Source organism: Apteryx rowi, unplaced genomic scaffold (genome assembly GCF_003343035.1).
Source record: "Apteryx rowi isolate R43461 unplaced genomic scaffold, aptRow1 scaffold_60, whole genome shotgun sequence".
Lineage (NCBI taxonomy): Eukaryota > Metazoa > Chordata > Aves > Apterygiformes > Apterygidae > Apteryx > Apteryx rowi.
Window position 1 is genome coordinate 2,587,127 of NW_020450872.1, and position 15,051 is coordinate 2,602,177.

Sequence of the window (15,051 nt, forward strand, 5' to 3'; positions counted from 1 at the left end):
TCTGTCACCCTCACAGTGAAAAAGTTTTTCCTCATGTTCAGATGGAAGTGTCTGTGTTTCAGTTTGTGCCCGTTGCCTCGCGTCCTGTCGCTCGGCACCACTGAAAGAGTCTGGTCCCATCCTCTCGACACCCTCCCTTCAGATACTTGTACACGTTGATAAGATCTCCTCTCAGCCTTCTCTTCTCCAAGCTAAACAGGCCAAGCTCTCTCAGCCTTTCCTCATAAGAGAGATGATCCAGTCCCCTAGTCATCTTTGTAGCCCTTCGCTGGACTTGCTCCAGTAGTGCCACATCCCTCTTGTACTGGGGAGCCCAGAACTGGATGCAGTACTCCAGATGTGGCCTCACCAGGGCCGAGTAGAGGGGAAGAATCACCTCCCTCGACCTGCTGGCAACACTCTTCCTGATGCACCCCAGGATACCATTGGCCTTCTTGGCCACAARGGCACATTGCTGCCTCATGCTTAACTTGGTGTCCACCAGCACTCCCAGGTCCTTCTCCGCAGAGCTGCTTTCCAGCAGGTCAACCCCCAACCTGTACTGSTGCAKGGGGTTATTCCTCCCCAGGTGCAGGACCCTGCACTTGCCTTTGTTGAACTTCATGAGGTTCCTCTCCGCCCAGCTCTCCAGCCTGTCCAGGTCTCTCTGAATGGCAGCACAGCCCTCTGGGGTATCGGCCACTCCTCCCAGTTTTGTATCGTCAGCAAACTTGCTGAGGGTGTGCTCTATCCCTTCATCCAGGTCATTGATGAAGAAGTTGAACAAGACTGSACCCAGGACTGACCCCTGGGGGACACCGCTAGCTACAGGCCTCCAACTAGACTCTGTGCCACTGATCACAACTCTCTGAGCTCTGCCATTCAGCCAGTTCTCAATCCACCTCACTGTCCACTCATCTAACCCACACTTCCTGAGCTTGTCCATGAGGATGTTATGGGAGACAGTGTCAAAAGCCTTGCTGAAGTCTAGGTAGACAACATCCACTCTCTCCCCTCATCTACCCAGCCAGTCATTCCATCAGAGAAGGCTATCAGATTGGTTAGGCATGATTTCCCCTTGGTGAAGCCATGCTGACTACTCCTGATCACCTTCTTTTCCTCCACATGCTTGGAGATGGCCTCCAGGATGAGCTGCTCCATCACCTTTTGAGGGATGGAGGTGAGGCTGACTGGCCTGTAGTTCCCTGGGTCCTCCTTCTTGCCCTTTTTGAAGACTGGGGTGACATTGGCAGTCAGGTAAGTAGTGAGTGATGATAATTCACAACCAGCAACTCAGGGCACACAGTGCGTGCACACCGCGTACTTCTCTCCATCTCTAATGCTCGATAGGATCTTGTGGCCAATGGATCCATGTGAATAATCCCATGGCTGCTTCTAATCAGACCACATTTTTAAGGCAGCTGTGTATGAACAGCAGGGGGAACAGAAATCCCTATATAGTACTCTGTTCAAGTGGTTTCCACTGCTTTCCACATATATGCAACCCATGATGTAATTAAAATATGGGGAAGACCTTGCATTAGTTTTTAGCCATTGAAGGAATTCCAGGCAGAGTAATGCTTACTTACCGAAATCAAAGAATTTATGGAGATCCTGTATAAAATAATGCTCAAACACACAGTAAAGCTTTACCTTCTTTTCTTCTGTTCCTGTGCCTGAACCAAGACACCAAGGTAGTATTAAGATGCAGAACCACATGTGCTGCCTATGAAACTTCTTTCCAGTTCTTTTGACCCATAAGGTGAAGATTTTTAAGAGTAAAACTATTTAGATAGCAAATAAAGCAACTAAATTTTCAGCATAGGTCTAATTAAGTATGGCAAGCTGTTCTAGTAATCTGCCCAGAAATGACACTTTGAAAACTACTGAGCTCTTTTGATAATTTGGTCCCAAATACTTAACAACCAAACAACGACAGATTGATTGAAAGAAAGTGATTGGAATTTGTATTAACCATTTTGGAAGGAAGAGCGGCCTATCTGAAAAGGTGGGGAGTAGAATAATAAATAATTTACTGCATCAAAATAAACTGTGAACTTGAGTTAAACAGAGATATAATGGAAAGCAATGATTGAAGTTTCATTATTAAAAACAGCTGACAAAAAGCTTTGCTCAGTGCTACCTGGGTCCCCCTCAAAAGGGAACATCCTACCTAGCTGCACTGCCCCATAACTGCATTGCCCTTCACAAGAAGGGAAACAAACACTTCACACCATTGCAAACTGATTAGTAAATTATTTAGTCAATAAAATGACTGACATGATGGCTCAGTGAAGGTCTCCCTCAAATGAAAAAGACAGACCGGTGGCAATAGCCTGCCCTTACCCATCTCTTTTCAGTGAGGCTTTGTGCTTTTCTTTGCTATTTTGCTATGTTGTTAGAGCGGCTTTGTTCCATGGCGACCTATAATTTTAATGAGCATGTTATATTACCAAAACTATTAATGACTGCTTTATTTACATCTATTCTGGAAAACATACTGAAATAAAACACATTAAAGGCATCAGAGAGGACACACAGGCTTGTAAAACTGTTGTTTCCAGTGCTACTAACATACACTCTCAATCTACGAGAAGAAAAGCCAATGCATATTTTGGCAGTCTCCGTAGTATGCAACAGAACTTAGGGTCTTGAACAGTACAAGAATTCTGGCTGGAACTGCAACGGTGAGCATTTGGGCTGTGTGTACACAATATTATGTGGAAATCTCAAATGCCTCAATATTGGAAAGTTCTGACAGATGCTAGGGCCAACTATTTTCCCAATATAATTGCAAAGTGCAAAAAGGAGTCAGCAACTTTGTTTAGAACTATTATCATCATGATGCTTCTCCCTCTGAGGCTCAGCTAGAGCTTGCRAGGAAAGAAATACGGCAACATTATTTTGTTAATCTAAAAAAAACCCTCAGAATCAGACATCTGCTTTCTCTTTCAAATCTCTTTTGACTCATAGCATTCATTTATATTGAGACATGTATTTTGTTTATGTTTTCTTTTTAGGATTATAAGGCAATTAAACAGCTTAACATTATCAGATGAAATACTGAAGTTGTGGGATGACCTATGGTCTTGACCTGACGTGAATTTTTGGATTTAAGAGGATTTTTTAATATTTAACACCTTTTCTATTTAGAAGCTAACCATAAAAGTGAAAATTCCATGTTCTTTTCACCAAAATAGAAGAAAAACTGGAGAAACACAATAACATTAAGCAAGCAAGAACTACTGCCTAATTAAATTTCATCTGTCAAATACCTTCTCCTCTATAACTGCTGATGGCAAAAGTGAGCAAGGAGGAGCAGTATGTTTCACTAATGCCCTCACAATCCTTCCTCTGCACTCTTACTACGGACAATTTCAAAACCATTTTTTTTTCCCCCTATGCAATCTCTTCACAGATAGTCATCAACTTTCTCTCTTTATCACAACTTTCCCATCACAGCCCTTGAACAGGAGAAAACCCTGACCTTAAGTGACTTGAGAAATCACAGAGGAAAAAAGTGGCAGACAGAGGAATCAAATCCAGACCTTTGAAACACACAGGTTTAGCCACTGGACATGAGTTAATCAGCAGAGAAAAGCACTGGACCTCTGAGAGTAAGTATTGGAAGCAGTGACTGAACAACAGGGGAGGAAATTCCAAAGAGACAGTAAAGGAGTAGTTATTAAGACATCATCAGTTTTGCTGTTCTCCCCCCCCCCCCCCCCAAAAAAAAACAACAACCCTGTATCTAAGGAATTTTCACCATCTTAAAAGTTAGATTTGAAGATTCTACTATTAGAAGATGAAACTATATGTGTAATAAAAAGATTGGGAGAAGATTTTAGAAGGAAACGCTCTTTTATTTCAATAGTACTAGAATATCTAAAAAATTTCAATCTGCTTCAGATCATGCAATGCTACAATGACAGCCTTGGCAAGCTTTTTGTAATGACCTTGTATTAAAGGTGGAATCTGACAGGATTTCATTTCCACATGTCTCTATGGTGAAAGCTCATATCCATAAATAAACGCTCCTTCAAACTACTCTTGAGTTACAGAGTTTCCATAGGCTCTATACTGGATCCACACTTTCAACATCTATACACTACCACTAGTTTGCACTTTTTGCCATTATGTTGTAGTATATCATTTTTATGCAGATGATACCCAGATTTATCTATCCCTCAGTAATGAACCATTCTGCAACACCAGAACTACTGTCTGACTGATGTCAATAATTGAATAGCTTGGAATTTTGTGTAGATAATACAAATAAGACAAATAGCAGTATCTGAGTCTCTTCCATATACATTTATTTTCTCCTGCCCCTAACGCGGATAGCTTCTGTGTTACTTGCTTGATTTCAGAAAAAAAATTTACTCCTAGTGAGTAAATATATTTGGCTAATTGTATATGGGTACCTAATGAAGTATCTAGAGTGTAGATTTTCCATGCAGGGAATTCTGTTCAAAACAATTTATCTTGGTTTGTCTGATTTTCAGTCAAAATGATGGGATGAGCTAAACCTATTATTTGCCAAGAAAATGAATATTAATGTAGAGCAATGAGCTAAATCATCGTTCGACATAATGAAATCACAGAAATGGTTGGATAGAATGTCACCATTGATGAAGACCCAGCAAAGTCTCAAGACAGACATTGATTCCTAGCATAAAAATACACATACACACAAAAAAAAATCCACATCTTCACACAATTCCTCCTCACTTATACTTCCAATAAGCTGATACCAATTTCACTGGCATAATGAGAATAAACAGAATAAATCAAGTGAATGAAGTCTGGAGTGATCTTTGCCTCTTTTGGATAAGATGCGTTTAGACAGAGTATCAACTGCTATGATTGCTTATATAAGAAATTGAGATATATGCTTTAAGTAGCATTGTTTAAGCTAAATCAGTCTTTTATTTCTGAAGGAAAACCAGTCTTCTAAAAGCAAAGTAAATACAGCATGCATTTATAGAAGAGCTGACTGAAAGAATAAAGTGCTTTTCCATGATACTCAAAAATGAGGACAATTTCTTTGGTATACAGATGCAATACAAGTCAAGAAAAAGATGAATCCCAAGTCTCCCAAATATCCAATAGGCTACAGAAAATAGTACTGTTAATATCAAACAGGTGAGGAAAGTGCAACAGAATGAAAGGCATTTATAGTACTCAGAAGACAAGTATAGTAGTGAGTCAGAAATCCCACTGGGAGAAAAAAAAGTTTGAAGATACCCTGCGTCAGTGGGACATCCCCTAGAATCCACAGAAGTGTAGCTTAAGCAATAGCTCAGAAGAGAGAATATAGCATAATATATATGTAGACTAAGCAGGTAGTACTTCATTAAGAGAAAGAGTGGGACTATGATACATATGTGAGCTCTCTGTAAGATAACAGAACTTTATGCCTAGCTAAAATGGGAAAAAGGAGAATGGCAGAAATAGCTGCTAATCCACCACTTATTTTATATAGATTAGATAGTTTGAATCCTGCAGTCTTAAGGCAGATACATCTTCCCTCTGCACAGTCACTTTTGGAGTAACTTTGACATTTTTGACCTCTGGGGGCCTCAGGATTGTTAGAAACAGGAAAGTTTTATTTCTCAACAGACTGCCCATAGATCTTTCTGGATGACTTACTTTCTCCTCCTGCAACAATAGTTGCCTTTCAGATCTCCTTTTTTCAGGAGGAAGTTGCTATTGTTCATCCACACCATTCCCAATTTCCAAAGCAACTATCAGAAATTCCTATTTAAATTTTGAAGGGTTATAAAGTCAAATGTCTAGCCTGCATAAGATTAGTGGGGCAACTCCGAAAATAACATTTCAATAACAGCTGACACTGAGTATATCAGACAAGTAGAAATATGGAGCACAGAATTCAGTTCCTCAACTAATTACATCTGAATGAAGACAAACACTTTGCCTCTCTCCTTCACCTGCTGACTGAAAACTGATGCCTCATTACCACCTCTGATACCCCTGATTACCACCGCTGAGTCTGGAAACTATTAACTGCTGCAAGAAGATATCTACAAAAATAAAGAAAGTCAAAGCACCCTTTCTTAAGAGGTGTTCAAATTGGTGCTTTGGTAGAGGAAATGCTCAATTTATAGAGCTCAAGTTGAACAGATCTGATGCAGTGCATTAAGGAACAGCAACAGAATTTAACCTATTTGTACACTGAAAAAAACCCTAGTCAGATACTCTGAGATTTTTGGGTGCATATTTGTTTCCTGCTTCATCAAATTCAGCTCTGTGAATGACCATTTGCATGCTTAAATTTTAGCTCTTACTCTTTAAAATCCTTATGAACTAGGCCTCTTGGAAACATAACAGGGTTTGTTTAATGTATTCTGTCCAGAACACGAGCATCCTGTGGCATTATCTGTCCAAAGGCACTCCAAAGCATGAGCCCTCCTTCTATGCAAAGTACAAGAATTCATCTTGTCTGGAGCCCACCAAAAAACCAGCATGCAGTTTCTTCTAGATAACAGAAGGCATAAAAAAAAGAAATAATAAAAACTTTGTAAAATAAAGAAAAGGAAGGTAGACCAAGTTGAGCTGTGTAATCTTTGACCTTTGAGATACTCAGCCTTGACTGAGAGGCTCTGCACAACATGATCTAAATGGGCCTTACACTGTGTGGTGGCTTGGGCCAAACGACCTGCAGACCCTATGACCTTCCAACCTAAATTATTCTATGATTTTATATGCCACTAAGTAAGGGTGAGCCACAGAGTTCAACAGCACCTTTCCATCACTAAATACAGCTTTCAACAAAGTCTGAGAAAATACTTTAAGAGAAAGAACTGTGTGCTATGTTTGAGAATAAGGGCTTTGATGTTCTGCTTATAGACAACCACACAAGAGAGGAGAAAAAAAAAGTTAGAGATGAGCAGTGGTCTTGTGCTAACAAAGAGCAAACAAATTTCAAGATACTATGGTCCTATGGGACCATAAAATATCATCTACAAAAGCCCTATAGAACCCTTGAATTTTAGGGCAGGGATGATCACAAACCTCACTCTGCTGAAAATGGCAGCACAAATTTCAAGCTTTGAAAAAGGAAGAGCACCCTTAAATAGAAGCAGAAAATAAAAGAGCTGGATTTCAGGGAGATACATGCCAAAGGAGACGCTCCTCCCGCACCAAAGCATTACCCGGAATCGTGAGTTGCTCCTTCCAGTGCAGTATCTGACAACTCCCTGCCAGTTAAGTGTTATTCTTTAAAGGGATTAGGAACAAATCCTTCTTTGCTGTTTAGCCAGAGCAATAGAAAAAAAGTGGTAAAAGGTCAGCCACTTTTCTTCTTGCACCACAAGAGATTAAAAGATGGGTCTCATATTTTGGGCAAATGAAGAGAGAACAGCTGCAGCACTGAATTCCATGTGGATGTCGAGCACCTGCACACCAGGGCTGCTGAGGACCAAAGAAAAAGCTGACAACTTCCTGCAGGCACTGGGCAACTGAACAAGAGGACTCAGAAGATAACACCTAACTATGAATCAAGAGACTTGCTCTTATTATAGTGTCAAACCCACTTTGCTATAGATAGGTTCAGCATTTATTCAATATGCATGTGCATTTGTGAAAACAGGGTGTGCTAATGTTCACAGATGAGTGGAGCCCATGAGTACTTCTGACTCTTTTTAAAATTCCTGTGCCTCCAGGGCAGTTCCTGTTTGAATGGCAATATGTGGGTACATGAAGTAATTGCTGAATACTGATGATATTATGATTATTTGTGCTGAAAAATCTGCTTCTGTGCACGCGCTTGCTTTGTTGTTGTTGTTGTTGATGATGATTATGAAGGCTTTAAACTCCTGATCATTGTCACGCAGTGTCACAGCTGAGTGTGCCAGTAACAGCAAGAGTAAAGCAAACTTCATAGCATATGTAGACAAACATGTCAATTGTTTAATTGTCTCCCCTCAACCACGACATCCAATGTATACAAAGCTTCAGAGAAAGAAGATTTTAAAGAAAGCCATGCAAAAGTTTAAAAAATTGAGTTGTATTTATTTTAATTATTGGTTTCATTATTATAATACATAAACACATCACCAGTCAGCTATGTTTCCTTTGGTCATTATTATTGATCGACATCTTTAAGCTAAACAACATATATAATTGGACAAACGCTGTGAACATGGAAATTCTTAACTTCTGAACTGCATGTATCCAAGCATAAATATTTACCTTAAGATGTGATGTTTAATTATGGTATGACCCTTTTAGGATCAAACAACTCAGCTTAATCTACCAAAAATATCAGATAAGTTTTACCAAAATATGTCTTTTCAGAATTTTCTATGAAAATTTATGTTCATATTCTTTATGTATGTAAAAAAAAAAGAAAGAAAGAAAGAAAAAAAGAAAAAAAAGCCTTCAGGTTAATTTTGTTACATCACTGCTGTGTTAAAACACAGGAAATGGTTTAGGCACTACTGACCTTATATGATTAATTTTGCAAGGCTGATTTCATTGTCACATCCATTTGTGACAATCACCTTGCTACTCTTCAGAATTCTCTGCAGTGATTATGGTATGATTCTATAAACATCGGCAGGCTATCAGAAACAGTAATGATCACTGTATACTACTTTGGAAAGATGGAGAATGCTGAGGAGACATTTATGTTCATTTATGTTCTCTGTTCAGATATTTACAACTATGATCAAGTTACATTTACATAGTTATGACCAATTTTATGTAGTATCTTCATTTCAGTTAAAGTGCCATCAATATCCCTATCTTACTATAATGCAAGTCATAGAAATCTAACTACAATGCACTTGGTTTTATCTTTCTCCCAAAATTTCCTTAAATTTAAGCAACTCTAGGAAAATACAGTATGAATAGATGGTGATGGCTGATAAACAATGAAAACAGTCTGCACTTCAGAGCAATTATAAAATTGTAAAAAAACCCTCATCTGTTAAACCACAAGTTCTAAAAATATCTTTCTCAGTTTTGAGAGAAGTAGTAAAAAGCCTAGTGAGGTAGATGATATGTGGGGCTGCAGAACCATGCAATGTAAATTGAAGAGCGCAAGCAGAAACTCACCTCTAACTTTGTTCTTTGTAGCAGCCACTGGAAGCAAGGAAAAGATTGCACAAGAAGAAGAGAACAAAGATAGATTAGACAGAAGTTCTGAGTAAGGAAGAATACAGAGAAACTTTATCACTATTGATTCAAAGCTAACAAACACTATTTCTAGGATTATTTGACCAATTTATTTGAGATAGTACAGTTGTAGGAGATAGTTCAGATCTATGTTTCTGTCAGGAGACCTGTGTTTAGAATTTAGAAAGCATATCACAAAACATACTTGAAAAGCATGGCAAGGCGTACAGAAAAATCACGTACCATTAATCACAAATAGGTGAGAATGTAGGTATACACATTGGTAGGTTTTAAACTTATAACACAATTCGCCTTGCTAAAAGTTCATTCTGCAGTACCTAAATCTCATGTCAGTCCTTTGCTCCTATTTCTTGAAATGTTAATCTTTTGTACAGCTGATGCAAACACCAGTTTAACCACAGGTACTCCAATTATTTGCAGTTTACATTATACAATCCTTATTTTTCTTCAGCGAAGCACACAGCTTCTGATGCTTCTTGCGTCATTACTAAGCATGCATCTATTGATGCTAATGGGTACGCAAAGCAAAAGGAGCAAGCAACATTTAACAAATAGTGATCAACATTCAGACTCAGATAAAAAGGGGATCTGGTCTCTCAAACAAAATAGCTCCCCTTGTCTCCCCTGAAACAGCACGGTCTCATGCTATTAGTTCCAAAGGCACAGCACTGTCATAAAAACAAAGAAGATAGGAGGGTAAAAAGTCCCTCTAATATCTTCCCTGCCTCCTTTTCCCAAAAAACAACAGAAGAATTATTTCCTGTTTTCTGAGGTTCATGACTAATGTTGTTGATACGCAGTATTAATCAGGGCCTGAAGTGAAAATGGGATCATTCTGTTAGCTCTACATTGCATTACAGGTACTACTCCGTAAGGGTCTTTAAACACATAAGTGTGCTCTGAAAAGGCATTAACTCAAGAGTACCTTTATGAAGAAAAGGTACCTCAGAAAAAAACATAATTTCTTCTTGTAAGAGGAAACTTGTAATTTTATCTACTTTACAATTTAAAGACAGCTACACTTGTGATCAAAATACAGAAAATAATGAGGAGAAAGACTAAATCCCATTTCTGCTCTCCTTGCTTCTCTTGTTCACACATGAAGGCTCTAAGCATCCATTTCTTTTACTTTTTTCACCAGTCAGATATCTCACCAGTCAGTCCTTACTGAGGTAAGTACAGTATGGCAGTGAAGGCCAAGCTACTATATAAGTAGAAACCATGAAAAACCCAATTTAAAGTTTTAACTGTGTGAACACATCCAAGAAATGCCTGTTCTCTAGATTTTGTTATTTTTTTCCCTCATCCTTCCTCTACTTCCAGCTGCACCATTCTGCATTGCCACCATCCGCCCAGCGGTGAAAACAAAACTCAAGAAATAGCAGTCCCAGGATGTCTGAAATCACTGCTACTCATGGAACAGCTCTGCTTTAGGGAGATACCACAAATGCAGGCATTTCTGCAGAGCTATGGTGTTAAAATTAGCTTTCCACAAAGCTGTTTAACAAGATATACTCAGCTGCAAAACATCCAGTAAATCTTACATGCTCTAAAAATCGCCTGAGTAGTAAACAAAATTAATGGTGCCATTCTAATTTTTTAATAAGTGAACAGTTTCTCCTTCATGCAAATATAAGTTGATAATGAATGCATAGAGCTCATCAACCTGTTCATTTTCTTATGCTTCCCCCTCTTTTTCAGTCCTGAGAATTACATCCACATGAACACATTGTCACTTCAAGCCAGAATAATCATTTAAACTTAACTTTAAACTTAACAAACATTTGGAGAAAAGCCCCCCAGGTAATTTAAAAGCAACAGGAGACTTTATGCTCATATTCAGCCATTCAGAATAAGGAAATACATACATACATACATACATATATATAACACATATATATATATTAAAAGAATTCAACAACATTATGATTAGACAACTTTGTGTTGAGGCATGAACACTAGAGAATTATTACCCACCAGATATCCATAAATAAAGAAAAGACATAAACGAGGTTGTACATTATAATTGGAAGTAGGACAGGTCACTAGGCTTGTTAGACCAATTATAATTCTCTGCATATTCAATAATAGAGGACTAGATGACAGTAATGTTCTTATAAATGTCATGTACAATATTTGTAAGTTTTTCCATTGACACCATGGTCCAATTACAAGTCAATTGGTAAAGTTCACACTGCACAACAGCCAAATTAGCTGAAAAGGGTCTTTCAAAATATAATTCTACCTACTGAAGGGAACTGGAGCTGTTTCCATCAATGACCCAACTTTTTGCTAACTAGCATGGGGGAGAATTCCCTTTCATTGTTGTCACTGAGGTTGGTATTTCTTTTTTCCAAAGGTGAAATACTTCTCCTTTTCCTCTTCACTATCAGGAGTTTTTCCTCATCACTCTGAGCATGTTTCTTGCAATGATGCTTGCTGCAGAAAGCATTACTTCTGATGTAAAGAAGATAATATCTTTAACCTGTATCCAAAATGTTTGGAAATTTTTATCCACCTCTTCTCTACTACTGCTACATGAAAGGTCATAGGAGGAGACAAGCAAAGATAATTTTTTTCAAACGAGCATTATCAACATTGAAAATTAGCAGAGGGAGGCTGACCTCTTGCTTAGGGCACCAGATATGGGGGGACTATGTTTTTTATGCCACTGAAGTCAGTTGCAAAAGACCTAGGGGTTTCAATAAACAACATTACAGTCATAGTATCTACCTTTCTGACTGTCTTCAGCAAGTCAGCTGATTTCTCTGCACTTTATCTATCCATTTTCACTTCCTTGCTGGTTAAAGACACAAGACAGTGAGTCTCCTACTTCCCAATGCACTGTACTTTCAGGATACTGATTAMATTTGAAACTTCATTAATGTATGTAAAATGGATTTTAACAGGCCAGTAATAATTTTCAGGTAGAATGTAACCTGAAAACTGGAATTTACTGTATTTAGCTGGCATTTTCTTTGTCTGGATAAATTAACAGATCAATCAGGAAAGGGACAAAAAGGAAAGGCAATGACTTCCTGTATTGCCCCAAGTTCACGGCATTCTTTAAAAACCTAACACACTGCAAAGGTATTTTCCTTCAGCTACTCTGCCTTGTCTTCCTTAGAAAATTGATTACTTTTGGATAGGGAGGCATACTGGGAAAAAAAGAAGAAAAAAAAAAAAGCAATGACCTTTGTTGGAATTTAAAGACAATCTTAAAGACCAGAAAAGAAGAGAAAGAAAGACCATATCCTCCAAAGTGCCTCTAAGGCACAATAGACTTACTAAATTTCTGGGTAAGATTAAGGAGAAAAAAATCTGTTGCATTAAACTTTGGGTCTATTAAGATTAAACAATATTTTATTTTCTGAAAGCTTTTCTGGTCACAGTACAAGAAAACAAAAGTTTTGGCTACTAGGGAAAGGTCTCGGAGAGAGAGAATCAGAGGAGATCAGGAGCTCAAGGTCAGAGACCTCAGGAGAGTTCACTCTGAGAGAGCAGAATAAAATATGTGCCAAGCCCTGAATCATGACAGTTAATTTTCACAGAACTCAGGTACTTAAGTTTGGGGGGGTTGTTTTTTTTTTTTTTTTAATGAGAAAAGCATTTCTCCTGTAGTTGTTCCACCTGAAACAATGTTTTAAAAATCATTGTCTGTATGTAAAAGGCTGGATTCAAATTTGAAAACTCTAATATAACCATGCTCTCAAATATCAGTAATATATTATGTTTTATTTTTCCATGATACATCTTTCTGTCTTTTTGCTTTTTGTATGCCAGCAATTGTTAAATTACATTCCTTGATAAATGGTGGTTACAAGAGGCTCAATATTTTTTCCACACACAGCTGTCTCTACGTTGTTCATTTTTTGTGGACATTTTTAGACAGATTTGATATAGCATTTATTTTATTTTTCTCTTATATGTGATTTATTATTTGATTTTGGATATATCTTTTGTCTTTGGGAAAAGCAAAAAGAAAGTCCTTGCAATCACTTCAACAGCTCAATAAAAAGGGAAAAATATTTCCTCTAGATGTCCAGCCTACCGGACCTTTTATTTTAAAAAACAAAGAGAAAAGAAAAACTGAGAGGCTTGAAATCAGGGTCTTTTTCTTATTTCACCTCCTTATTACACATATTAAGAACTCAGCTAGCTACAGGAAAAGCTGGTACAATATCTAAGTGTTATAATAACTAGATAGCTCTTTTCAAGAAAAGAGGCAAGACAACACCCTAAAGCACATTATACTGACTTTCTCCTGAATACAGCACACTGGGATATTATGGTCCTAAACCTACAATTTCAAATGTAGAAGTCCTCTCATCTCCAGTGAAGAATAGAGATATGAATGGTCTATACAAGAGACCTATTTATTCATCTGCATGTTTACTCCAGTCTTAAAAGCTTATGAGATCAAGGGACATCAAAAATAAGTAGCATTCATATACAGAGTAGTATTCAATAAGAAGTATTCATTAAAAAATAATATATTGCAGACTTCCAATTTTCAAAAGGAAAGGAGACAATTTTCACACAACTTGGCGCAATGCTTCCTTTTAACTTTATGATGATGATGACATTTTTTCGCTTGGGATATGCTGATGGATTGTCACTGGTCAAAAGGTCCCCTGTGGGATAGAAGTTTTTAGCAGAATCATTTCATCAACAAACTGTTAGGCTCTCACAAATGGAGTACGAGACCCAGTCAGAGCAGAAATACCAGTGTGTGCTGTACTGCACTGCAGCACTCTGGACAGCCTCCTTTCCAACAACAGCATTTTCCAAAATCCACGGGAGGAGAAAGGAACCACCACCAGGAATCCTGCCCAGGATTTTGGATTTCCTGCACCAAGGCAGACAATGTCACCGAGGCTTGAAGAGCCACCTACATACAGCAGAGAGACAGGGGGCCTGGGGAGTGCTTTCAGAATAAAATGGGGGGGGGGGGGGAAGACACCCTAGACGTATCCTCATGGCTAAATTTGTTTACTACTGGTTTTCTGAAGATTCTGGTCTCACATAAGACTCTCTTCATTGCTATTGCCTATGGATTTTATTGTTAACTTCTTTTTATATGTGAATTCTGTACACTGCACACAGATTTCTAAAATATCAGTTAGCTGCCTTTGTGCATATAATCAGAATGCATATATTCCTAAGCCAGGTCTTTGTCCACTTATTTATATAACCATTAAAGATCTATATGTTCATGCATATGTAATTATATGTAATCTAAATAAGTCACCTTCTATTATTCATTCAAAATTTACATAATTTTGTCCATAACGCAACCTCCAAAGATGACAATCAGGAATGTACTTCATAAACAGACAGATTTCACTTAATAAATTCATAGATGGATCTTAGGGAAAAAAAAGAACCTTTATGGCTCTCAAAATTTCATGTATTTTTTTCCTCAGGGTTTAAGAGAAAACCTAGAAATGCACAGGTATGCAAAAAGTACATGATTCTGCATTAACAAAAATTTGTTTCTTTAAACTATAACATTAAATATGTAACAAAACATAACAGTATAATATTGTATATATGCCATATAATAAGGATTATACATCTATATAGTGGTTTGTAAACATTTTTCCTTTCAAAACATCAAGTCTGTTACTGAAGATGTAATTGGGCAGGGGACAGAAATAACAGCAATGGAAATCTGGAAGTGTTCTTAAGAGGCCAACAGGTGTATCCTCTGGGTTTGAAGCAGCATGAATTATGCCTGGATCATTCCTAACAGATTGCCTAACATATTGCTAAAACCTCTGATGACAGGAACCGCGCAAGTTCCCCAGGTAATCTGTCTGAGCACACAGTTGCCTGTTAATGGCAAATTGTTTTCCTGACATATAACCTGACCATCATCACAGAGACTACAGCAATTAATTAATCCTT

General features: G+C 37.9%; 1 protein-coding gene across 1 annotated transcript in view; it reads right to left on the reverse strand.

Annotated features, from left to right (window-relative positions):
• The window catches only part of CADM2 (cell adhesion molecule 2), a 702,128-nt gene that overhangs the window by 226,056 nt on the left and 461,021 nt on the right, over window positions 1–15,051 (reverse strand). The window contains exon 2 of the mRNA XM_026083401.1: window positions 9,061–9,087. Within this exon, the coding sequence (XP_025939186.1) occupies window positions 9,061–9,087 (27 nt within the window). The remainder of the gene's footprint in view (window positions 1–9,060; window positions 9,088–15,051) is intronic.